Genomic DNA, 27163 nt, shown 5'->3' on the forward strand with positions numbered 1-27163 from the left:
TAGTGTGCTGTCCTGTAGAGTGAGTTGTAGTTCAGATATTTTATTCAGTCACTCAGAAATGAGCTTTGATAAGTTCCAGATGTATGGCACAAATAAAAGGTTGATGAGTTTCATAAGCACCTCCATATGCTGTGTTTGTTACCCATTCATAATCTAATTCTTATGGCTGATGGCTGATCTTTCTGCTCTTACTGAGAGGCTGGGAAAAGTCAGGAATCTTAACCATGTAAGAAATTTTTAGTACCCAGAGTCCTGTGAGCTGGCAATGACTTGTGTATCACCCTCTTTCAAAAGAAGCACAATCATTGACTATCTTCCTACCTATACCTCTTTCTCTTCTTCTCCCCATCTGCTCTGGTTTGAATTGAAATTATCTTCAATTCTATCACCTTTCCTGGCCCTCCTTTTACTTAAAGCAGCCCAAGGACAACCTGTATCAGAATTATCTGGAAGCTCATTATAAGCACAGATTCCTAAGCCCTCCTGATAACTACTGTTTCATATTTAGGAGTGTGAATGAGGAGGAGAAAGCTACAAACTTTATAACCATTGTAGGTAATATTTGTATGCCCTCAAGCTTGAGATCAACTATGTCAGTGGTTCTCAAAGTGTTGTTCCTACACAAGCAGCATCAGCATCACCTGGGAACTCATTAGACATGCAGATTCTCAGCACTTGTCCCAGACTACTGAATCAGAAATTCTGGGAGCAGGACTCAGCAATCTGGGTTTTAACGAGCAGCTCAGGTGATTCTGATGTAGGCAGAAGTTTAAGGGCCACTGCACGTTTGACCATTTTGGTGTGCCAGATTTAATCTGTGCTCTCAATGGAGCTGAAAACAATTGGGTATCTAGAATCACAGAATAGAAATGAGAATTTGTGTTGCTAAAGAGTTCCAGGTGAAGTAGATTATAATTTTATCTTATTCAAGAACATCCATCTATCCATCCAACATCTATCTGACAAAACACACTTAAGATCTAAATATGTAGAGATTATCGAGAGATACTAACAGGCTTTTTGAACATAACATCTGCAATATAAAAATCCCTTGCAACATGCAGTCCCTTCTAATTACTTGCCAATAGAATGCACTTTGTTCTTTGAAATTATGTAATTTTAAAATGGGTAGTTTAATTCTAATTAAATTTCAACTATTGACCCACTGGTAAATTAGCACTTTCGCCAAAGATGCTGTACTATGCTTGCAGATGTTTTCTTGTGAAATGTTTTTTAAATGTTGTATTAACCAGTACTTAAGATACAGCTAATCTACCTTCAGAATTAAAAAACAGAATAATTTGTAACGCGTTTTAAATACCAACCCAAACTCAGCCTAGGGCCTGCTCCTAGCTTTAAGCAGCCCCAGGCCTTAGGATAACTTCAACTGATGTTCTTTTCAATGAGCTCATTAAGAAATGAGAAGCAACACTTGAGCCTTCAGACTAAGCTGGAGTTATGCTTTAGGGACTTTACACAGGTTTTGTTTTTAATTTTTCTAACTTTACTCTTATTCTGATTTATAAATTGTTTTGTTTTTAGAGCCAATATATTTATTTTTTGCTTTGAATTAATCGTAAGATAATAGAACTGGAAGGGTATTAGTGATGACCTAGTAAAAACTCACCTGGGAGCAGCTCTACCCTACCCCACCCGAGGGGACATATTGCAACGTCTGGAGACATTTTTTTTATTGTCAAAACTGGAGGACACTACTGGCATCTAGTGAATAGAGATCATTGCTAAACATTCTCCAGTGCACAGGACAGCCCCTCACAACAATGAATTATCAAGTCACTTTTAAGGGAAATGTTTTAGAAGAAACCTCATGCCCCCAAGTTTATGGAACTGGCAGACTCACTAGACAGGCTCTCTACTTCTACACCCTGTCTGCTGTTCCCTTATTACATGTCCAAGATTCTACTATATATATATTTTTTAAATGTTCTCAAAATGTTCCTTTTGATGAATGAATGCATGTATTTGACCATTTACTTTTTTTTGAATACTTGGATTCCTTCTCAATTTTGCTGTCATGTATCAAACTTGAATGCATATTTTTACTTGGGCTAAATTTAAATCTGCACTAGAATAAAATGCAGCAGTATTGGCTTCTGAGTCATCCAAGGAACATCAGCTGAATGTTCTGCTTTCCTATCAGTACACTTTTCAAGGAAGAAATCAGCAGCAGAATTGTAGCAATGTCTGGATTTTAATAACATGTTTTATGAAATCATTAAGAAATCTCAACCACTGTGTTGCTCTTTGTGGAATAAACTGAGTCTCCCATTACCTCATTTTAAGCTGTAGACTGAGATGTTTACATTTCCTTTTGCTTGGCAATTTGTTATTAATATTGTCATTATAGTTTTGATTGTCTTCTGTGAAGGTTTCACATGTGAACAAGACGAATGTAAACTGAGGGTTCAGAATAAGTGGACTATCTGAATTCAGACGTACACTGATGTTGCTTCTGTATGTTTTGTGCAATCATTTGTTGCAACTAATGAATGTTCTAGAGTGTTGGTGACATTTTATGTTATGTGACCCTTTCTAATGGAATAAAACGTGGATACTTGAAGTATTAAGTAGGTGACAATGGTGGTGATGGTGATGGAGGCGGTGGTGATGATAGTGTTGGTGCTGGTCATGGTAGTAGTGAAGATGATGGTAGTGAAGGTGTTTGCTGTTGCTGATGGTTGTGGTTGAGGTGGGTGGTAGGGATGGTGGTGGTGGTAATATTGGTGGTGGTGGAGGTGGTGGTGATGGAGATAAAAGTATGAAGGTGGGGTGGTGATGGTGGTAGTGATAATGGTGATAGTGAGGAGGTGATAGTAATGATGCCAGTGGTGGTGGTGGTGGTACTGGTGATGGAAGTAAGATATGATGGTGGAGTGGTAGTGAGAGTGGTGGTGGTGGTGATGGCTGTGGTGGTAGTGGTGACGGCAAGTTGGTTGGATGATGGCAGCCCTCATAGAGGGCTTACTATATGAAAAGACTCTTAAATTTTTGCATGGAGTTTTCCTTAATTATTCAGACATTCTTTCATATAACAAGTATGTCTTTGGCTCCTGTTCTGAATTAAGCCCTGAAGTGGACTTTTTGGGGAAATCAGGGAGATTTAAAAAAAGACTCAGACGTAAGCTCTGTCTTCAAGAAGCTTTTCGTCTGTCAGGTATATTCTGTGTGTATAAAAATGACTACTACAATTCAGGAAGTATTGAGTTCAGTTAAAAAAAAAGTGGCATGCTTTGGGGGGATCAATATTTATTCTATGCAGGACACCTTTCAAAGTATTGCATACACTGTATCACTTGACTGATGAACAATGAATGAGGAATAATAGTAATCACAGAAGCTACTGCTTATTGAGGGCAACCATGGGCCAGCCACCATATAAGCACTTCATAGACATTATTTTATTTAATCTTTATTAAATTAAATCTATCATTATTTCCTTTTACAAATGAAGACACTGATGCAAAGGTTAAGAACCTCACACAAATTCATGTAGCTTGTAAGTGGCAGAGGCAGGATCCAAAAACATGACCTTCAACACAAAAACATGGACTTTTAACAATGTATGCCATGTTGCCTGGTGATGGTCATTTCTGCATTTACAAATGAGGAGATATATCCAATGGCCAAATTTGAATATAAACTAAATCATGTAAAATCATGTAATCATTTGGGAGAATTATTTTAAAATAGTTTTGGTGGCACAATTCTATTTTTAAATTTAAATTAACTTTTTTTTTTTTTAAAAAAAAAACCTTCTTATAAACTCATCCAGAGGCATGGAGCACAGAATAACTCCATTAAAACCAACGAGCCATATCCCAGGTCATTTGGGTGTAAATGACTCCTAAGGCATGCATTGCCTTTTCTCAGTGTGCTGGTCCCTTTCTGCAGACTACTGTTTCAGAGTGTGAAATGACCCACAAGACTCATTTTTATCATCTAAATGCCACCTAGAAAAGTCTAGGCCAAAAAGACATGAATTCTAAGTCTTTGGAGAAAAGGATGAAATCTATTTTAAGACAGTCATTCCTACTTATTCAGGTAAATGAGGGAAGAGGACTTCAAACAGCAAAACAAGGTAATTTTTAATGTGTCTATATTTCCCTTAGGCATAAAATCGATGACATCCATCAGATACATACATATTTGTGCCTGCCTCCTTTGTTGCCCCAACACGTGCCTGTAGAACTTGACCAGTGACTTTACCAGACAGGAAGGGTGATGGGCCTGGGCTGGCAGTGATAAGTGGAGAGGTATATGAATGATTGTCTACTCCTTGAAGTTAAGCATGCGTCAGCACAACAGAATGAGAGTTCTCGTTTCTGAGAGCATCTGTACACTTGTGCATGTGTCTGTAAGCTAGACCAGCTGACTTTGCTTTTTTCGTGGAAGTCCTGGTTTGGATAATATACTGTCATGGGAAGGATTTTCAGATGCCTGAGACTTTTCTTTGTTTCTTTCTAAAAATTATATTTGTGGAGTAATTAGGATATGCACAGCGTGGTGCAAACTTTAATTTTCTCAAAAACCTTGTAAGATTGTAGTATATTATTACATATATTTAAGATAATGAAACTGAGGCATGGAGAAAACTCAAGGTCACAAAGTTAACAGATGACAGAGGCAGGAATGAAACTCTGAATATTCTGCTGATAATCACTGTTCTACAATGCCTAAGAAGAGAAAAATTACAAATTGCATTTAGTTCGTATATAGTTGCTTACTTTTGGAAGAAAATGTTCTCTGGTGGCTTCAATCAGAAGGAACAGCCATTGGCTGAGAAGCACATTTTTCACACCAGGTCCCAGGGCCTTAAGTGAGCTGGTTGATGGGTCCTTTCATGTTTCTGCTAGAATCTCATCTCTAATGACCAGTTCTTCTGAAGGAGCTAGACAAAGCTGGGTTCAAATCCTGCCTCTACCACTTATCAGCCATCCTTTCTTAGCCAACTCATTCACCCTTTCCAAGCACTGGTTTGCTCATCTGTAAAATGGAAATGATGATTATTCTGCCCTCATAGTGCTTCAAGGAAGATTAAATGAAAGAAGACAAGCGTAGAGCTGAGCACAAGACCCGAAGCAAACTGAGTGTTTGATTAAATACTAAGAAAGTAGAAAAGCCAAAAGAAAGTACTGCTAATCTCATGGGAAGTCATTGTAAAAAATGTCAACTTGAAAAATATTAGCTACAGTTCATCTGGACAGAACCTCACACATCAAGTAGCCTCAATTGTACATGTGGCTTGCCTATGAAGAACACATGGTTAATTTTGGCCCCTGAACAAATTTCAAAGCAGGCCGCTGGATAACTCATGCATATCTTGAGATTTCCCACAAATGCCATGAAAGGCAGCATAGCAGCCTGACAGCATATCTAATCCCAGTCCAGATGGCCCAAGTCCTTCAGAGTCTCCCTTCTCTAAGTTTCCTTTCCACCCCCGCTTCTCCCTAATGTTACTGGAGCACATTTGGTGTTGTGGCTTAAGTCATTGGCCAAAGTCAGGCTACTCTCCGGGGGTGCTTCCCTGGAAATTCTGCTGAATCCCTAATTCCTTCCAAATCTTGCCCATAGGAAAGCAAGCCAGCTCCGCTTCCTCTGCCATTCTAAGGAAATTCTTTCACAGGGTTGAAGATGAGAATTTGGCTGGGTTGACATTTCCAGAAAATACACAGCGCCATTGTGAGCTATGGATTTATTTTATCCACACTTCTGCCAGATTATCTTGAAAGAAAATATTTTTGAAGACCTTGTGTCCCTAAGTAAGATGAATTTAGACTCCAAGTAGAATAATCACACCTTTGACTAAATTTTAGAGTTTTCGAGGTACATCATCCACATTTAGCTTCTGTGATTCTCATGCTAGTCCTGTAAGTTGGGAGGTGACCTATTTTTAGACATTTTGTAGATGAAATATACCTCTTTAGAAAATAGTTCTGAGGGGTATTTTAGAAAAGGATTGAGATTTTGCTTATTTATAAAGAGAAAACTGGAAAAACAGTAATATTTCTGATATGGGCTTGCAGAAAACAATATTTCACTGACATGGTAAGTTAATTCTTTTGCTTCTACTAGAACATTTATGAAATTCTTTTTCTTTTTCATTCTTTTTAGAGATAGGATTTTGCTCTGTTGCCCAGGCTGGAATGCAGTGGTGTGATCACAGCTCAGTGCAGACTGAAACTCCTGGGTTCAAGCGATCCTGCTGCATAAGCCTCTCAAGAGTAGCTGAGACTAGAGGCACACACCACTACACCCAGCTAATTTTTTAAATTTTCTGCAGAGATTAGTCCAGTATGTTGCCCAGGCTTATTTTGAACCCCTGGCCTCAAGCGATCCTCCCACCTCTGCCTCTTAAAGTGTTGAGATTACAGGCATGAGCCACCACACCCAGCAATGCTTTTCTTTATGTTTAACAAAGTGTGTTGGTTGGCCTTTTTAAAGAAATTGAAATACTGTAGTTGAAAAACAGAGATCACGGTAACATCTCAGGTAATGGTTAGTCAACTTCAAAACTCCAAAAAGGATCACAAACTCCAAAAAGTTAGAAATGTTCATTTAATTAATCTTCACAATTCCTAACACACTATGGCTGAGAACTCTAGAAGTGTTTTTGGTGGTGATGTGCAAAGAATACAAAATATATGCTGTGGTCTGCACTTCTAGTTTCATGTTTTGTTGTTTAATCAGGGACCTCAATCTTGACCAGGAATTCTAAGAGTTTGCCACTGGGTTCCTGGTGGAGAATAGGAGGCCCATAAATTTCAAACATGCTTGTGTGATGCAAAATCCTGGTCAATTACTATAAATGTATGTATTGATAAAAGAAGAATGTGGTGTATATATGACCCGTTCTTAGTCCTTTGCAAGAAGGAAAAGAAGCATCGCAAACAAGATGGTCAGTTGTCATCTTTTAGAACTGCCCAAGATGGAGTAAAGAAGTTGGATTTACCTCACAACTGTAATAAACAAAAGAAAGCAAACAAAACATTTGAAATAACAACTTTTAAGACACTGGACATTAGGAAATGAAATACAGTAATCTTTAGAGAAGGAAAACAAATGAGATGAACGCTACAAGTGCTCCAGCTTATAGCCTTGAGTGTTTTCAGGACATGGTACAAGAAGAGGGCATTGAGGAGGAGCCCAGTGAGCTCCTGGAGCTGAGGAGTCAGAGCTGAGAGAACAGGGAGACCAAGGCAGTGAGAGCTGACAGGGTGGGATACCAGAGAGGGATAACTGCACAGAGAGTAAACCCCAGAGGTCTGCAGAGGGTCTCGCTGGGTTATTCAGGAAAGTATTGACAGCACATGCATGTGAAGGAATTACCTGAGACCAGGGAAAGAACCCTCTTAAAATAGTGCCATTTGCTCAACAGGGCTAGGAATCATGTTTTTTTTTTCGCACCAGCAAGCCTGGAAAAGAACATAATTCACATAGTAATAGGGAGAAAACTTAGGAAGGTCTTGGCTCAGTAATAGGAAATAGTTAGCCCTGAATTAACCACTGCTTTAGACTCATCTAGCAAATCATAATAGCAAGATCCAAAAGGATCAGACTCTTTCCATGCAACTTAACTGCCTTCCAGAACTAAGCACATGGATATTTACAAGAATACAAAAGTATTTCACACCTAACAAGGAAAATTTCACAATGTCTGGCATAAGAAGCAGAAAAGCACAAAACATAATGAAGAGTATAATCACTTAAAACCAAACCACAACGGACACAGATGTTAGAATTAGCAAAGATATCAAACCAGTCATTGTAACGGTATTCAATATGTTAAAAAGTTAAGTGGAAACATGAAAGATATAAAAAGAAGATTCCAATAGAATTTGCAGGGTTGAAAACCATTGTGTCTAAGAGGAACAATGCACTGAATGGGATAATGGCAGATTAGATTTGGCAAAACAAAAAGATTGGCAAACTTGAAAACATAGCAATAGAAATTCTCCAAAATGAAATACAAAGAAAAAAAGATATAAAAAATGAAAAGAGTATTAGTTAGTTTCGGGATCTTCTCCCAATCATTGATTAAAAATCAGCAGGAATATAGTAGGCTTGAACAACACTATCAACTAATTTGACCTAACTGACATTTGTAGAACACTCCACCAACAGTAGAATATATAATCTTTTCAAGTGCACATGAAACATTTACCAAGATAGACCATATTGTGGACCATAAAACAATGCTCAACATTTTAAAAGATTCAAGTGATAGCAAATGTGTTCTCTGACTGAAACAATTAAATTAGAAATCAATAGCAGAAAGATCTTTGAAAACTCCCTAAGTATTTGGAAACTAAATAAAGCAGTTTTAAATAGTCCATGGTCAAAGAATAAATAAAAAGGGACATTAGAAAGTATAATATTTTGAAATAAAAGAAAATAAAATCAATGTGCCAGAATTTGAGGTTCCACTTAAGCAGTACTTACGGGAAAATAAATAGCATTAAATGCCTATATTGACAAAGAAGAAATGTTTCAAATCAATGATCACAACTTCTACCTTAAGAAATCAGAGAAGGAAGAACTAGATAAACCCAAGGTAAGTGGAAGAAAGAAAATAATGAAAATAAAGTGGAATTCAGTGAAATTGAAAAAAGAAAAACAATGAAGTCAATAAACCCAAAAGTTGTTTCTTTGAGAAGATCAATAAAATTGATAAATCTATAATCAAACTCACCAGGAAGAAAGAGAAGATACAACTTTCCAATATCAGAAATGAGAGGGGAGATGTATTCCAAGGATATTAAAAGGATAACCAGGGAATATTATGAACAATCTTTTGCATATAAATCAGCTTAGGTAAAATACACAAATTTCTTGCAATGTATAAACTACCAAAGCTTACTCAAGAAGAAATAACCTAAGTTGCCTTATACCTATTAATGAGATTGAATTTGTAGTTCAAATCTTCCCATAAAGAAAACTCCAGGTATGGATGATTTCACTGGTGAATTCAACTAAAAATTTAAGGAAGAAATAATACCAATTCTACAAAAACTCTTCCAGAACATAAGAGAAAAGGGAATATTTCACAACTGACTTACTTCATTTTATTATTTTTAATTTTTATGAATACATAATAGTTGTATGTATTTTGGGGGTACATGTGATATTTTGATAGAAGCATTCAATGTGTAATGATCAAATCTGGATAATTGGGATATCTGCGAATAACATGGTGGTTAACAGAAGCTAGGAAGTCTAATAGGGAGGGGGGAATAAAGAAGAGCTGGTTAATGGGCACAAAATACTTATTAGAAGGAATAAGATCTAGTGTTCTCATGGTTAATAATAATTTATTATATATTTTAAAGTTAACACCAGTTAACAATAATTTATTGCATATTTCAAAATAGCTAGAAGAGTAGATTTGGAATGTTCCCAACTCATTTTTTGAGGCCAGATTACCCTGATACCAAAACTAGACAAAGACATTACATGAAAGGGAAACTACCGACCAACTACAGAACATCATTCACAAGGATGTGAACACAGATGCAAAATTCCAAAGAAAATGTTAGCAAGTTAAATCCAACAATAGATTTTTAATGAGATAATATGGAATTTATACTGGAAGGCAGGGCTCATTTAACCATCAAAAATTATCTAATATAGCATTTCACTGTTAATAACTTCACCCATGGTGGTGGGGTATTTTTCTGGCATTTTATTTCTATATTAGGCTTACAGCATTAATACAGGTTGACTCATTTGTTGTTGTGAGAATTAATGTAAAAGTATCTAATAAAGGGTTGAGTAGAAATGGAGATCAATAAATTTCTGGCAGTTAAAAATCTACTTTTTGCTTGATTAGGTTCACAAATTCACTTCTTTCATAGAAGCAAAGAACATTGGCCATCTACTTCCTGTCTTTCCGAACTGGCATTTCCTGTTGACGCCTCACCAATCAGCCATCATTCATATGATTGTAGACAGGCTTCATGATCCCTTAGACTTAGAGCAGAGCTACTTGAAGTGCTCATCTGCAGCAAGATAAGAAGCTTGGCTCGGAGTGTAAATCAAGGCAATGTTTTCTTCAAGGAGAAAGTCTTGCTATGGAAATAAATAAATAAATAAATGTCAGCTGAACTAATCAGTGTGCTTAGTAATTTAGTTGACTTACATCATGGTGCAAACTGCTTACCTTAAAATGGGCTGATGAACTGTTTGCAGGCACTTTGAGTACCAGGTTCTTAGAGTATGTCATATCTCACACAGCATTTAGATTCCAAAATCAGCACTTGTTTATACTTGCTCTCATGACATTGCTCTATGGTGCATACTTTGAACACATATATAAAGCTTTTTGTGCTTTTGCTACCAATAAATGTAACTTTAATATCTATACTTTCTCATGAGGTTATTACATATAATTAAATTTCATGCACATGTGTACTTCAAATTTTTTAGCCATGTGGAGTACATTAAAAATGAGTGTTTCTCATCTTGCATATTAAAATAGCTGGAGGATAAATCAGTCCTTTCACAAAGATCTGAGATAGGATAGCAAATGGGTTTTTTCTTATGTGACAATACATGTCAAATGGTAATGGCTCTGCATGCGCTATGTGGGTACAGATTTGGAGGGTGCATCTGGGAACAAGCAATGTGATTATTGATGTCTGCCATGAGTATGGAAATGCAGCATGGTAATAACCTCATGCTGTGTATTTGCCATCTATGACTAGGAGCTCCAAGCTTATCTTTCTATTAAAAAGAATGACTTGAGTTATTCTGTTGCAGGACATGAAAATTATGGCAGAAAAGAAGAACCAGATCATACTTATGAACCTGGAGATGTCTCTCTTCAAGAATATTACATGGATGTGGCTTTCCTCATAGATGCTTCCCAAAGAGTAGGAAGTGATGAGTTTAAGGAAGTAAAAGCTTTTATAACCTCAGTGCTTGATTACTTTCACATCGCCCCCGCTCCACTGACCTCCACCTTAGGAGACAGGGTTGCTGTCCTGAGCTACTCTCCCCCAGGCTATATGCCTAACACTGAAGAATGCCCTGTCTACCTGGAATTTGATTTGGTTACTTATAACAGTATACACCAAATGAAACATCATCTCCAAGACTCTCAACAGCTCAATGGAGATGTTTTTATTGGCCATGCCTTGCAGTGGACAATTGACAATGTCTTTGTAGGAACCCCCAATCTGAGGAAAAACAAAGTTATCTTTGTAATATCTGCTGGCGAAACCAACTCTTTAGACAAAGACGTCTTAAGGAATGTGTCTCTGAGAGCCAAGTGTCAAGGCTACTCCATATTTGTGTTTTCCTTTGGCCCTAAACACAATGACAAAGAATTAGAAGAATTAGCCAGCCACCCTCTGGATCATCACTTGGTCCAACTTGGCCGAACCCACAAGCCAGATTGGAACTATATCATCAAGTTTGTCAAGCCATTTGTCCATTTAATCAGACGTAAGTCATTAATTCTCTTTGATTGCTTTTGCAATAGATTTAATGTTTCTGTGTACAGTCCATCAGCAGACTTAGTAAAATGATCCTCACTTCAGTTAAGAGTGGTAGAGTATAAGTGAGTAGGAGGCAGTGAAAAATCTCAGAGAAAATTCCCAGATTTTTTGACCATGAGCCTTGCTGCTGTGCTGCCAAAGTTTTAGCCAGGAAATCCTCAAATGGATGAAAAGTGCCCTTTAGCCCTAACCTGTGAGTGTTTACTATGTGGCAGGTTCTTTAAATTGATTGTGTCATTTAATCTTCAGTGCAGTCCTCAGAGGAAAGTATTCATAACCCCATTTTGCAAGTGAAAAGACTGAGATTCAGAAATGTTAAATAAACTGCTTAAAATCTCACAAGTAATAATTAGTAAATTCTAGACTCAACCCCTCACATTCTGACCCCAGGGCTATGCTGTTGTCTAGTAAATCATACTTTAATTACTAAACCCTTAGCAAGGTGTAATGCTGTAATAAATAATATCACACTGACACTGCCCTCCACCTACTCCAAGGACTTCTATTTTGTCTTGTCATTATAAATTAACCTAAGTTCTGACTTGAATTCTTATGAGCCATAGGGACAAATCTCCTCTACAGCCTCTATGCCAGACAGCTGGTAGGGATTTTTTAGGGTGTCTTTACACAGTGGGGCTTTAAGGGTGGCTGCCCCAGCCTCTGCCCATGTGTTATGACTTTAGACATGCATATAGCAGCACATCCAAAACCTTGTAAGATCAAACAAGTCCTAGCGTGTGCTGGGAATTAGGAATGTGGCAGAGGCTACATTGAATGGTCTCTGCAGCTCCTGTAAGCTTACTAGAGAATCACAAGGTTGCAGGTTTTCTGGCATGCATAAAGCCCCAGGGCTTACATAGTTCACAGGAATCTTGGAATTTAGCAGTTATGTTTAGTAGCAAGTAAAAATGTGCCTTCTCCCAACCCGAAGATAAATAGGGCAGACAATTTCAATAGCTAATAGAGTCTTCTCCCAGAACTTAAAGTATAATTTAAAAAAATAATAAAATATAAAATTTTTAAAAAAAATAGTCTCCTAGAAAGATCCTCCTTTTATAGGGAGAGAAACAAATGATAGAAAGAATTTAGAGATGTCCTTAAATTATATCACAAATTTGTGATAGAGCATTGGAATTATTTATTCAATGACTGGCTGTATCTTCTTGACTTTGCCAAGAACAAAGAATTTCCATGTCAGAGTGTGCCTATTTTGCGAAGTCCGTTATAAAAGTTGTTCTTGAAAACACTGCCAACCACGTGAAAACATGATCTGACTTTGGGTGAGATAATAACGTAGGTGGGTAAAATTTAGACTAACCAGCCCACTCTCTCTCCAGGTGCCATCAACAAATATCCCACCGAAGATATGAAAGCCACATGTGTTAACATGACCTCTCCCAACCCAGAGAACGGTGGCACAGAAAACACTGTATTGTGAGTTGAGAAATTCCAAGTTTGGGTAATACCACAACTGGAAACAGTTCTTAAGAAAACTGTGAAATGAATAGCATTTTAGTTTTCAAGATCCAAGTGTGTGTTTGCGTGTGTGTGTGTGTGTGTGTGTGCGTTTTAAATGCTACTCATTTGTGATGATAGCATAGGTCTGAAATTAATCGCAGATAGAACAGGACTTATATTTGAAAGAACTATGCTTCCATTTCTGTTTCTTTTACCAAAAATAGCCTCCTATTAGTACCTTCTCAGTAAGTAGATAACATAACTCCAATATTGGGTACTGCCAAAACAGAAAACTTATATCAAAGATTCCATGTAACAATTTTAGAGCAGAATAAAAACATAAAAAACAAAACAAAATATTTGGCCATTTAGAAAGCAAAACACATATGAAGATTGGCAGGAAGGATTCTTTCAAGTTTGATTTTACAAAGTACAACCCTAAGTACTCATAAAAATTTAATGATAGAAATTATACTGGTTTGGAATTCTAAACTGCGGAGACAAATGTCTAAGTTTCCTTCAGAATATTAGAAAATTGCACAAGTCAAATTTCATTCATGAACTGAACTTGGACTATTCCAATCACATACATAAAATGGATTCATCTTATATTATCTGGTGGTATTCACATTTAATCTTTCAGGGGACTTGGCTAACTAATTTTTTATCTCTCTTCTCTATTACCTCAGACTTCTTCCTGGGATATATGAAATAAAGACAGAAAATGGTGATCTGTTTGATGAATTTGATTCCCAGGCACAACATCTCCTTGTATTAGGGAACAATCATAGTAATGGTTCTGAGACAGCTACTGATTTGATGCAGAAGTTATACCTGCTCTTTTCAACTGAGAAACTGGCAATGAAAGACAAGGAAAAAGCACATTTAGAAGAAATTTCAGCTCTAGTGGTTGATAAACAGCAAGAAAAAGAAGGTAATCGTGAGTACCATAGAGCTGAAGACCCTCAAGTACCTTTGTTTGGATTTTCCCCTGGTGGAAGATGAGCAGTTAGAATTCACTGGGAGAGGTAGAGATGACAGGATGAGGATAAAAGAGGGGCTTATCGTCTAAGGATCCAAGGGAGATAAAACTTCAGAAAGGCAAAAAATAGTCTTTGTTGACATATTCAGAATTACAAGCAGGTATAAATCCTTGGTGTGGAGTCAGGGAATGGGGAAGTTGGAGGGGCAAGAACAAGGAGAGCAGGTCCCAAGTAAGCAGGAGCAGTCCTGCATCCTTGTGCAAAATCGGGGTGAAGGGGAACTGTGCAAGGAGCCTCTAGAGTTTTAATACTCGAGATCTGCTCTCTCCCTTAACAACTAGGGTTTTCTTGGTTTGAGATGTAGGCCCTTAGCTGAGCCTCAGCCTCAGTGAGACCTGGAGAGGACAAGGCCACCATGGTTCTGAGATCTGTGTGGAGACTGTGGGCAGCTCCATAGGCTGGGTGGGAAATGGACCTACAGCTAAAAGCAAAACAGGAGATGGACAGCCGGAAGCTATTGGCTCTAGGGCAGTGATTCACAGTCCTTGCTGTGTCCCAGAGTCATGTGGGAAATGATTTTAAAATAAATATTCCTTGGTATCTACTAAAGCTGAAAATATGTATATCCAATGACCCAGTAATTTCACTTCATTGTATATATGCAATAGGAATATATATATTAACCAAAAATCATGTACTAAAATGTTTATAAAAGCACTATTTGTGTTGCCCCAAAGTGGGAACAAAAATGCTCAACAGCAGAATTAAAAAATAAATTTTGGGACATTTATATAATAAAATCCCATATAGGGGCATATATGTATACTTCAAAAAAGTTTATATATGTGTGTGTATACATACACACATATATATATATATAAACACATTTATAAATATAGATATAGTTAAAGCTATAGATATATATACACACATACATAAACATATATATAGTTTTAGATATGGGTATAATTGTAGATATATCTATTTGTAGAGAGAACAAAATCAGCAAAATGATGGAAAATAAGAGAAGTGAATATAGGAAAAATAGGAAAAATACAGACAAAAAGAGAGAGAGAAGATAGATATAATAAAATACAAATTAAATATAAGTATATTGAAATATCTGGTTCTCATCAAAATGGAATAAGTTCATTTTTGTTTCAAAATGGAATAGGCCCATGTCACTTATCTTTTCCACTGATTACAACTGAAAATTCTGGATGAAATACAAAAAGCAACTACCTGAGGGCTATGAAAAGTAAGCAAAAGCACGTATATTGTGAAGGGCCATGAGTTTCCCATTTTCCTTTCTCTTTTCTTTTGTGACTTTATGCCGAGGGCAAGCCTAAGTACAGGAACTGTGTGGCAGTGAAGTAGATGTCTAAACCTCATTAGAAACCCCATATTTTTGGCCAGAAGAACTAGGAAAAGAGGCCCTGTGCATTAAAGAAATCCTGCTTTTTTCCCCTTTTTCTGTCATGGGTTTGCTTTGAAGGCAGGCATCAGTTGGCAGCTAAGTGGAAAGCTAGACACTTAAAATTAAAGAGAAACCCTTTCTTTCTTGTTGAAGGCCAAAAGAGTCAGGGTCGTGATTAACTCAGTATACCACTGGAGGCTATATGAGTACAGAGCAAACTGTTCTCATAAATGAAGAATGTTGGCAAACTGACAAACTGCGTATGCCACCCAGAAGGAATGCTGAGGGCAGTCATGCCCCAAAAGCAAGTGTTTCTTGTGATTAGGTACATCTGAAGCCTGTTAGTAATAATATGAACCTGTGATCAATTAAGCAGCTGACCAATCCTTACCTCCTCCTCCCTGCTCTTGCTACTCAATAAATATGAAGGGTGGTGGAAGCTCAGGGGCTGCCTTTGCTCACTAGAAGCAGGGAGCTCTCTTCTTCTTCCCTGGTTCCCCTTCCTTTAAAGGTTTCTTTTGTCTTAAGTTTTCATTTCTGTGTTTGTCCCTTCCTTCGGTCCCACAATGATGGTCTCAAGCAGTAACAGTAGTAACTTGTAATGACATCTCAAGTAGTAACAGCAGTAACTGCCATAGTGACAGTCTCAAGTAGTAACTGTGGCAGTCTGTCACATTTATGGCCAGAGAAACTGGAAAAGAAGACCTTGTGGGCCAGCATGTGTGGGTAACCTTAGGGAGAAGAGAGCTGAACAAAGGAATACTCTACTTGTAATTAGGGGACCTATATAAGTCTCAGACCCTTCCCTAAACTGTACATGTATGAGAAAGACCGTAAAAAGGATAGCAAAGGCCCTAGAAACTAAACTGTGACTGCTACTCACAGACAATCAGACAGCACTTGCATGCTGAACCTGAGATGATTGCCTGCTAAAACAAAAATATTCTACAGAGAATCATAACAGGACTTAGAGTCTAAACAACATAATATTCAAAATGTTCAGGATACAATCCAAAATTATGGAACATACAGAGAACCAGGAGATGTGAACAATTCTCAAAGAAAAAGACAACCAACATGCCAACCTCAAGGTGACTCTAATGTTGCAATGATCAAAGACATTAAAGTAGCTATTATAAGTATGCTCTATAGGTAAAGGTAAATAACTTGAAATGAATGGAAAGATAGACATTTTCAAGCAGAGAAATAGAAATCACAAAAAAGAACCCAAAGGAAATTTTAGAAGTAAAAAATACAATATCTAAAATTTTAAAACATTCACTGGATGAGCTTAATAGCAGAGTGATGATGAGAGAAGAAAGAGTCAGTGAGTGGCTGAGTGCAGTGGCTCACACCTGTAATTCTGGCACTTTGGGAAGCTGAGGTGGGCAGATCACTTGAGCCCAGGATTTTGAGACCAGCCTGAGCAACATGGTGAGACCCCATCTCAACAACAACAAATTAGTCGGATGTGGTGTCATTCACTTGTACATAGTCCCAGGTACTCAGGTGACTGAGGTGGAATAATTGCTTGAGCCCCAAAGGTCAAGGCTGTAGTGAGCTATGATCATGCTGCTGCACCCCAGTCTGGGCAACAGAGCAAGACCATGTCTCCAAAAAAAAAAAAAAAAAAAAAAAAAAAAAGGAAAAGAAAAGAAAAAGAGTCAATGAACTTGAAGAAAGATTATGCAATTATACAAACTGAAGAGAGAAAAGATTGCGAAAAAGGCGAACAGAACCTTGGAGACTTGTTGAGTATCAGAGGGTCTAACATTTGTTTCACTAGAATTCCATAAGGGAAGTAGAAAGATTCATGCAGAAAAAAAATTTTAGGAAATAATGACCAAAAATCCCCCCAAATTGGTAAAAGATATAAATTTACAGATTTTAAAAGCAAAAAAAAAATTCAGACACATCATAATCAAACTGCTGAAAACCAAGGATAAAGAAAAAAAATATTGAAGCAGCTAAGAAACTATGAGACAAAATAAGGGAACAACTCAAATGACTGTAGATTTCTCATCAGAAACCATGAAGGCTAGAAGACAGTGGAACAACTTCTTTTTTTTCTCTTTAATGTGCTGAAAGAAAAGACCTATGGACACAGAATTTTATATCCAATAAAGATATCCCTCTCCCTCTGGAATAAAGACAAAATAAAGGCATTCTCAGATGAAGGAAAATTAAAGAGAACTTGTCACCAGCAGACCTGTTCTAAAGGAGAAATATGTGACAGCCAGGGAGTTGGAGTGAGGTCAAATGACTGGTGACCCAGTGGGCAGAAGACATACTGGGCAGGTGAAATTAAGGAAGGGACACAAATGAGAAATCAAATGGGTGATTGAAAGGGAGGAAGGCTGAGTAAGAGAAAGTGGTGAGCACCAGACACAGCTTGCTCATGTGAATAGCTGTACTGTCTGTGAGGTAATTTCATACCCATTATCTCATTGGATTCCCTTTAAAACCCTTGTGTGGGAGACAGGAATTAATATCCCTAGTACACAGATGGAGAAACTGAGGTTCAAAGAGGTTTAGTGCCTTGCCAGTGACTCTGTTTTGGTAACTTCTGATTCAGTATGCTTTACCAACATCTGGAGGAAGGAATAAAGGGTAGATCAGAAACAGAGAGGGTTGGTTGAAGAGGAGGTATATTAGTTTGCTTGGACTGCCATAACAAAGACCATAGACTGGGTGGCTTAAATAACATTGATTTATTTTCTCATAGTTGTGGAGGCTGGAAGCCCAAGCAAGGTGCCAGCCTATAAGGTTCTTGCTGAGGGCTCTCTTCCTGGCTTGCAAATAGCTGCCTCCTCTCCTTGTCCTCACATGATAGAAAGAGGATCTTGGTGTCTCTTTCTCTTTTTATAAGAGTAACGGTTCCGTAAAATCAGGGCTTCACCCTTATGACCTCATTTAACCTGAAATGCCTCCTTAAGGGCCCTATCTTCAATACAGTCACATGGGGTTAGGGCTTCACTGTATAAATTTGTGGGCAAGAGACACATTTCAGTTTATAGCAGGGGATATAATTAAAAATTACTCACAGGAAAGAACCCTGTAAATTGGTGATTCCCAAACTTGTCTATACATTAGAATCACCTAGTTATTTTTTTGAAAAGTCCAAAGTCTAGCCCACACCCCATATCAATTAAGTCACATTCTCTAGAGGTAAGACACAGGCATCAGTTCTTTTGTTTTGTTTTGTTTTTTGAAGCTCTCAGGTGATTTCAATGTGCATTCAAGTTTGCAAAACACTGCTATAAATCCTGGTTGAATCATTCCTGTTAGACAGCTTTAGATATCTCAAGGTGATTTGCTGCTGAAAATAATAAGGTTGGTAGAATCAAAAGGATTATCATCAAGTGTGCGTCTTTGTTGTTTGTTATTATTCTTCATTATTTTCTCCAAAAGTTTTCTGCATTTTTCTGTTGTAATGATATTATATACATCTAGAAATAAATGATGTCTTTAATTCTTTTTCTCACAGATCTCTAGCCAACAGCTTGGGTTGTTATATTTGGCCAGCCCTGCTCCCTGAAGCCAATCTGAGTCTCTTCAGAAAATATCAGCTTGACTTTTTCTTGCACTCATGAAAGCTTAATGACTGAGAATCACTGAGTTGTACTTTGTCTTTTTGCAGATAAGGAAATGGAAGCTACAGACATCTGAAGCATCTTACCTAAGAATTCAGTAATTAATCCAATACTTTCGTCATAGTGATTCATACTCTATGTTTATAGAACATAAGTTTACCTTAAAGTTAGGCCATGAAACAGAAATAATACAATCTATCTCTGAGTTGTTGAAAAGTTGAAGATGATGCATATAAATCTCAAAGTACACACTATGCCTGGAATATAATCAACTAGTATTATCCCTATTTGAATTATCTAAGTTTGATCATCTATTTGACAATTAAAAATATAAATCCATTATATCAAATTATCACTTTATGTTGTTTTGTTCATGTTTTGTTTTCCTAAAGAGATTGAACTTTTCTTTTCACCTGTCCATTTGTTTGAAATTTTCATTATATATTTCTACTAAAAGGACAGATTTTCTGTTTGCTCATTATAAAGTACATTTTCAAGAATTTAATGTAGATATTTTTAAGTGGAACTGTATCTTTTTTTCTTTATGTCACACCCAAGGCTTGTTTCTTATTTATTTTTCCAATATCAAGTGTAGTGTTTCTCAAAGTATGATCCCTGGACCAGCCACATCAGCATCGTCTGGGAACTCACTAGAAATGCAGATTCTTGGATTGTACCCCAGACCTACCGAATCAGAAATTCTGGAGGTGGAGCCTCCAGAGGTTGAGAACCACTGACCTAGTATTATAAATATCAAGTCTAAATCAGACTTCTTTAATAGGGGTCCTTTCATTGGATATTAATAAGTATTTGGGAAAAAATCATTTCTCTAGAAATCACTGATAAGTAGATATGGGTTTTTCTGCAGGACTTTTTATTGTCTTTAATGGAATATTAAATTCTATTAATATTCTGAGAAAACAGCTATAATCAAACCAATTTGGCCACAGAATCTTTTAACAGCATTTTATAGGGCTAGTATTTTGTAGAAAACACTTCAGGAAACAAGAGTTGAAAGAGTTAATCCTGGAGCCAGCTGTAAATTTGAATCCTATTTCTGCAATTACTGGTCATGTGATCTTGGGCATGTCACATTGCCTCTCTGAGCTTCCATTTCCTCATCTGCAAAATGGGGATAATAATATAACCTATGACATTGGCTAATGTAAGCAGTAAATGAGTATGAAGTGCTTCAAACAGCTCTTAGCATAGAGTAAAAGCTTCATAAATGTTAGCTGCTATTTAAAATCGTGATCATGTTGATGATGACAGTGATGATAACAAATGATATCAGAGCTAGTGGTTACGGTGAAAAGAACACCCCAGTGCCAGTTTTAGTTCTGTGGCTAACTGGCTTTATGATCTTAAGAAGTCACCTGATTGCTCTGGTCCTAAACTTTCTTCTCAGTGTAATGAAAAGCTTGGATGAGGCCAGTGTTTTTTATACTGGGGTATACATACTGGGTGACACACAAAGATTTTCCAATGCACGGATTTCAAAAGCTAGTCTTAAAAGGCTCCATCTACCTGAGAATGTATGTGTGTCTAAGGAATCACAGAAGGGCATCCTTTTCTGCATCCCCTTTTAAAAACATCCCCCAGTTCACACACACAAAATGGCACATCTCTCAGCCATTCTGAATCTAACTGTGGTGCTTTGCCCCAGATGTAAAACCCCTCTAGGGAGGTATGTGGGGTGGGGTGCAGTGGGGATTGTCAAACCAGGAGTCATTTAAAAATATTCTATCTGTAGTCCTTCTTTAATCAAAGCACCATAAACCCAAGTAAGGCTTCAAATCTTTTCGATCCTGTACATCTGTTAAGGAAGAAGGGTGTTGCTAGAAATGGGGTATTTGAACTCATGTTAGAATGTTTTGAATTCAGGTGTATCATGGAGTGAGGGTGATAGCAATGATGATAAATTTCATTTTGTAATCTGGCCCCTCCCATTTCCCAACTATTGTGAAAGGGTATGTATCTCCTGACTGGGATTTCCATGAGAACAAACAGAGAGTGTATTGGAGATATATTGATGAATAATGCTATGGCCTGAATGTTTGTGTTCCCCCAAAGTTAGTATGCTGATGTCCTAACCCCCAAGATCATGGTATTAGGAGGTAGGATATTTGTGATTAAGTCGTGGGGGTGGATCCCTTATGAATGGGATCAGTGTCCTTATAATAAAGGACACAAGGGGACTCCTCTTCCCTTCCACCATGTGAGAATTTAGTGAAAAGGCACCACATTTGAACCAGAAAGCAGGTCCCTCACTAGATGCTGAATGGGCCAGTGCATTGATCATAAGCTTCCCAGCCTCCAGAACTGAGAGAAATAGATTGCTGTTGTTTATAAGCCACCCAGTTTATGGTAGTTTGTTATAGCAGCCTAAATGGACTAAAACAGAGAGCAAGCATTCTTTTATCAGGCAAAACAAAAACAAACAACAACAAACAAACAAAAACCACAAAACAGAAAACAAACAAAAACCCACTATGGCAAGAGCTATCAACCTATCTTGGAATAGAATCATAGTAAGATATCATCACAGGAACCTCCAATACCATAATTATTTCAACTGAGAGATGAGATTAGACTCTTTCAAAGGCAGAGCATGTGTGGATTGGCTTTTACAATAAAGACCAGTTCTTCCAATTAGGCTACATGGGGAACATTTCCCATAAAGTGAATGAACTAAATTGAAGCTTCAAAATTCTGAAGTAAAAACATATAGAAAAGATGATTAAAATATTTTATCAAAAAATATACTAATAATGTAAGTATCAAGTGTGCTTAATTTAGCAAAATTTAACTTTTCCAAACATTTTAGTTTTTCGAGATAAATACAGTGCCTCTCAGTAAAAGAGTAACAGGTATAATTAATAGCCATTTGATAAATTTGGTAAAGCACTTTTTAAACAATATTTCCCAGAAATTAGAAAATGTCGTCTAAATGACTGGATAACTGACTCTTTTGTAAAACTTTTTGAAAGATTACTGGGTGATTTTCGGGATATGATTCAGAAAAAAGTCAAATAATTGTTTGACATTGCTCTGATAAAACTCCTTCAAGATCCATCAATGTAAATAATATTTATCAGTGCTTAAATATATAACAATAGATATTAATAATTCTATCAATTCTGATATTAAATCTTGCCTTACTCTAGCAAAAACAGTAATATGTAAAAATAACAGGGAAAAACTATCCATTTTACTAATAAATGTATTTTGAACAAAAATGTTTAGTTTTTGTCTTAATAGAATTACCAAAATTTAAATATATATGTTGTTTTGATAAATTCTAATGATAATTCATCTTTAAAAAGTGTTAATGTGTAGAAGCTTATCGTCATAGAAAATAAGAACATACACTTAAATATATATATTTTTGCAGAGAATTATGATTAGGCAAATGAAATATTTTAAAGCATATAAATGTATTAGAGTTAGAATGAAATTCTATGGGGAAAGTGGAAGGGAAATACAAATTTAAGGAGAGAAATGAACACTATAAACTATCTGACATTTAAACATGAGCATGTTTACATATATTTTTAGTAAATAATGGTGGACTCTGTTGGATAAGTTAAGAGAGAAATGTTAAGGTTTTATTTTTAAATGTCAGTTTTTATAATATGTCACAACTTACATCTTTTTCAACCACTTAAACTCATAACGAAAAAAATAGATATTTAAAATGTCCAAGGCAAGAAGTAGATGTTTTGTTTTCCTTTGAGGTGTGGCTGTAAGCAAAAAATTTTAAAGACAACTAGGCTGGAACCTCTCTAAGATTCTGTTTTAGACCAGCTTCCCCTGAAGCCAATACAGAGTTGAGAATTTCTGTGCATGTGAGTTACTGAGGGAGTGCTCACAGGAGAACCAGTAAGGAAGGAAGCAAGACAAGGAGTGGAAGGCAAATAAGGGTGTCATCTCAGGCGAAGTCCCATAGAGGGCAGCTTAAGCCTGATCCTTCAAGGAAACGCGGGCGCCTAAATTAGGCTGCAGAGATTTCCTGAGCTGAGGCAAGAGAGTTAGGCTTTCTTTTTCTTTCTTTCTTTTTTTTTAATCCTTTAAGTTCTGGGATACATGTATAAAATGTGCAGGTTTGTTACATAGGTATACACGTGCCATGGTGGTTTGCCGCACCCATCAACCCGTCATCTACATTAGGTATTTCTCCTAATGCTATCACTCCCTTTGCCCCCCACCCCCCGACAAGCCCCAGTGTGTGATGTTCCCCTCCCTGTGTCCAAGTGTTCTCATTGTTCAGCTCCAACTTATGAGTGGGAACATGTGGTGTTTGGTTTTCTGTTCCTGTGTTAGTTTGCTGAGAATGATGGTTTCCAGCTTCATCCATGTCCCTGCAAAGACATGAACTCATTCTTTTTTATGGCTGCATAGTATTCCATGGTGTATATGTGCCACATTTTCTTTATCCAATCTATCACTGATGGGCATTTGGGTTGCTTCCAAGTCTTTGCTATTGTGAATAGTGCTGCAGTAAATATACGTGTGCATATGTCTTTATAGTAGAATGATTTATAATCCTCTGGGAATATACTCAGTAATGGGATTGCTGGGTCAAATGGTATTTCTGGTTCTAGATCCTTGAGGAATCGCCGCACTGTCTTCCACAATGGTTCAACTAATTTACACTCCCACCAACAGTGTAAAAGCGTCCCTATTTCTCCACATCCTCACCAGCATCTGTTGTTTCCTAACTTTTTAATGATCGCCAATCTAACTGGCGTGAGATGGTATCTCATTGTGGTTTTGATTTGCATTTCTCTAATGATCAGTGATGATGAGCCTTTTTTTCATTTGTTTGTTGGCTGCATAAATGTCTTCTTTTGAGAAGTGTCTGCTCATATCCTTTGCCTACTTTTTAATGGGGTTGTTTTTTTAAATTGTAAATTTGTTTAAGTTCCTCATAGATTCTAGGTATTAGCCCTTTGTCAGATGGATAGATTGCAAAAATTTTCTCCCATTCTGTAGGTTGCCTGTTCACTCTGATGATAGTTTCTTTTGCTGTGCAGATGCTGTTTAGTTTAATTAGATACCATTTGTCAATTTTGGCTTTTGTTGCAATTGCTTTTGGTGTTTTAGTCATGAAGTCTTTGCCCATACCTATGTCCTGAATGGTATTGCCTAGGTTTTCTTCTAGGGTTTTTCTGGTTTTAGGTCTTACATTTAAATCTTCAATCCATCTTGAGTTAATTTTTGTATAAAGTGTAAGGAAAGGGTCCAGTTTCAGTTTTCTGCATATGGCTAGCCAGTTTTTCAACACCATTTAACGAATAGGAGATCCTTTCCCCATTGCTTGTTTTTGTCAGGTTTGTCAAAGATCAGATGGTTGTAGATGCGTGGCATTATTTCTGAGGCCTCTGTTCTGTTCCATTGGTCTATATATCTGTGTTGATACCAATACCATGCTGTTTTGGTTACTGTAGCCTTGTAGTATAGTTTGAAGTCAGGCAGCATGATGCCTCCAGCTTTGTTCTTTTTGCTTAGGGTTGTCTTGGCTATTTGGGCTCTTTTTTGTTTCATATGAAATTTAAAGTAGTTTTTTTCTAATTCTGTGAAGAAAGTCAGTGGTAGCTTGATGGGGATAGCATTGAATCTATAAATTACTTTGGTCAGTATGGCCATTTTCACGATATTGATTCTTCCTATCCCTGAGCATGCAATGTTTTTCCATTTGTTTGTCTTCTCTCTTATTTCCTTGAGCAGTGGTTTGTAGTTCTCCTTGAAGACGTCCTTCACATCCCTTGTAAGTTGTATTCTTAGGTATCTTTTTCTCTTTGTAGCAATCGTGAATGTGAGTTCACTCATGATTTGGCTCTCTGCTTGCCTATTGTTGGTGTAAAGAAATGCTTGTGATTTTTGCACATTGATTTTGTATCCTGAGACTTTGCTGAAGTTGCTTATCAGTTCACCAAGGTTGAAATGAAGGAAAATATGTTAAGGGCAGCCAGAGAGAAAAGTTGGGTTACCCACAAAGGGAAGCCCATCAGACTAACAGCAGATCTCTCTGCAGAAACCCTACAAGCCAGAAGAGAGTGGGGGCCAATATTCAACATTCTTAAAGAAAAGAATTTTCAACCCAGAATTTCATATCTAGCCAAACTAAGCTTTATAAGCGAAGGAGAAATAAAATCCTTAACAGACAAGAAAATGCTGAGAGATTTTGTCACCACCAGGCCTGCCTTACAAGAGCTCCTGAAGGAAGCACTAAATATGGAAAGAAAAAACCAGTACCAGCCACTGCAAAAAACAACAAATTGTAAAGACCATCGATACTATGAAGAAGCTGTGTCAACTAATGGGCAAAATAACCAGCTAGCCTCATAATGACAGGATCAAATTCACACACAACAATATTAACCTTAAATGTAAACAGGCTAAATGCCCCAATTAAAAGACACAGACTGGGAAATTGGATAAAGAGAAAGTTGGGCTTTCTTACTTCCTCCTAGGTTATTGATTGGTCAAGAGCTGCTGTGGAGAGGAATGTAAACTCCAGGTGCTCATAGTGCATGTAGTTAAAGCAGGTCAAGTAGCTAACAGCAGTCCTCAAAGAATAATAGGTGCTGATGTTGGGAGCAAAAGCTCACATGGCAATGGTTGGGGAGGGAGGCCCAGAAGGGGAAGGCAGAAAACGAAGGAATATTGTCCTAGAAATTAATGTTAAAAAAGAAAGATTAGAGGGATTCTGGGCAAAACCTTGATATTGTCTATTGCACACCCCTTCAAGCACCTGTTTAATAATACCAGCCACTAAATTTGCTAAGCATGGAATGTCAAATCGTTAATGTACCAACATTCTTCCAGGAAGAATTATGTCTATGATTCTCCTTATACATTGCTCATTTATATCTATTATCACATCACCCTGAGCTGGACTTCTATTTTGACCATTGAAAATGACAAAAATATTGTGTTTGTTTTATATGTGGCATATAAAGGAGTAGGCCCTGGAGGAACATTTTGAACAAATACAATGACATTAAAAGCAGTGAATATTGTTATATTTTGCAGATGGTGAAGATACAAAGTCATCATAGGAGAAAAGAAGATAGCTCCACTGACATGTATAATCCCATGTGGTTCTAACCAGAATGTATAATCATCTGTTAGAGGTAGTGTGGTAAATGACAGGGACTTTTCACAAAAACAATTGGCTAATAGCATGCTAAATTTGTTCTCCATCTCAAATCTTGAGGAGAAGAATTTTCGGAGTGAAGACATCAGTAAGAAGACCTGACAAACCAGGAATGATTTCATTTCTCCTGAGAACTGGGGAAACCGACCTATAAGAGTTAACTTTTCTTTGAAAGCTCTGCATAGTTCAGGCATCGATTTTGATGATGTATCTGCCTGGAAAAGATTGTCATTATTTTCATCACATCTGTATCTCAGATTGGACTCCTCTAAAAGCATTTGGAATTGGAATTTCCTAGGAATATCTTCTACTAATTCTTAAAACTGGAAAGCCATGCCCATGTCGTTGGTTCTGGGGTGACCCTAACATTTCATCTAGCAGTGATTGTCTTCTAAAACCCACCTGTCAGGCTGCTATGACCCATAGTTAATGCTTTCTCTTCACCAGGACATTGACAAAAGAATGGAATTGGTGAAAAAGAAAAAAGCGATAAGAGGCTAATTTTATGAACCATATTTTTTGCTGTAATCTTTTGTTTAAATTTTAGCATGCTTTGCTTTGTGTATACTGAATTTTTGCAGCAAAAGAATTACGGAAAAGCACAGATACTCTATATGACCAGAGATGTTCTTGGGAATTACAATGTAGCAAGAGATAATTTCTAAAATAAAAACAAGTCTGACTTGGAAGTTTGTTCTGTTCATTATTATTTAACTACAGTCTAACTCAACCCTAATAGAACACCAGTAGAGGACTAAATATATTTGGAACATTTACATAAAATGTAAAATTAGCCAACAGTGAATTAGTTTTAAAAATCATTCAATTTGGCTAAGGCAACAAGTAATTACCAAGTCAATGAGCATCTATTATATTAAAAAATGAAATTACTGTGTTAATGGGATAATACCATAGGCTATTTTGTACTTTTCCCATGTAATTTTTCTTGACCTTACTGTTGTTATTTGCATAATTTAAAAATAATCCAATTAATTCTAAGTTGCTGAGATTTTTATAGTAACCATTTATTGCTC

At 37.0% G+C, this 27163-nt stretch overlaps 1 protein-coding gene across 1 annotated transcript in view; it reads left to right on the forward strand.

The window, feature by feature from the left end:
* The window catches only part of COL6A5 (collagen type VI alpha 5 chain), a 137688-nt gene extending 110872 nt beyond the window's left edge, over positions 1–26816 (forward strand). Inside the window, exons 38-41 of the mRNA XM_009446456.5 lie at positions 10777–11463; positions 12854–12950; positions 13664–13908; positions 26006–26816. Coding sequence (XP_009444731.3) covers positions 10777–11463; positions 12854–12950; positions 13664–13908; positions 26006–26031 — 1055 coding nt within the window. The 3' untranslated portion in view covers positions 26032–26816. The remainder of the gene's footprint in view (positions 1–10776; positions 11464–12853; positions 12951–13663; positions 13909–26005) is intronic.
* Positions 26817–27163: the final 347 nt, after the last annotated feature.

The sequence above is a fragment of the Pan troglodytes genome, chromosome 2 (genome assembly GCF_028858775.2).
Source record: "Pan troglodytes isolate AG18354 chromosome 2, NHGRI_mPanTro3-v2.0_pri, whole genome shotgun sequence".
NCBI lineage: Eukaryota > Metazoa > Chordata > Mammalia > Primates > Hominidae > Pan > Pan troglodytes.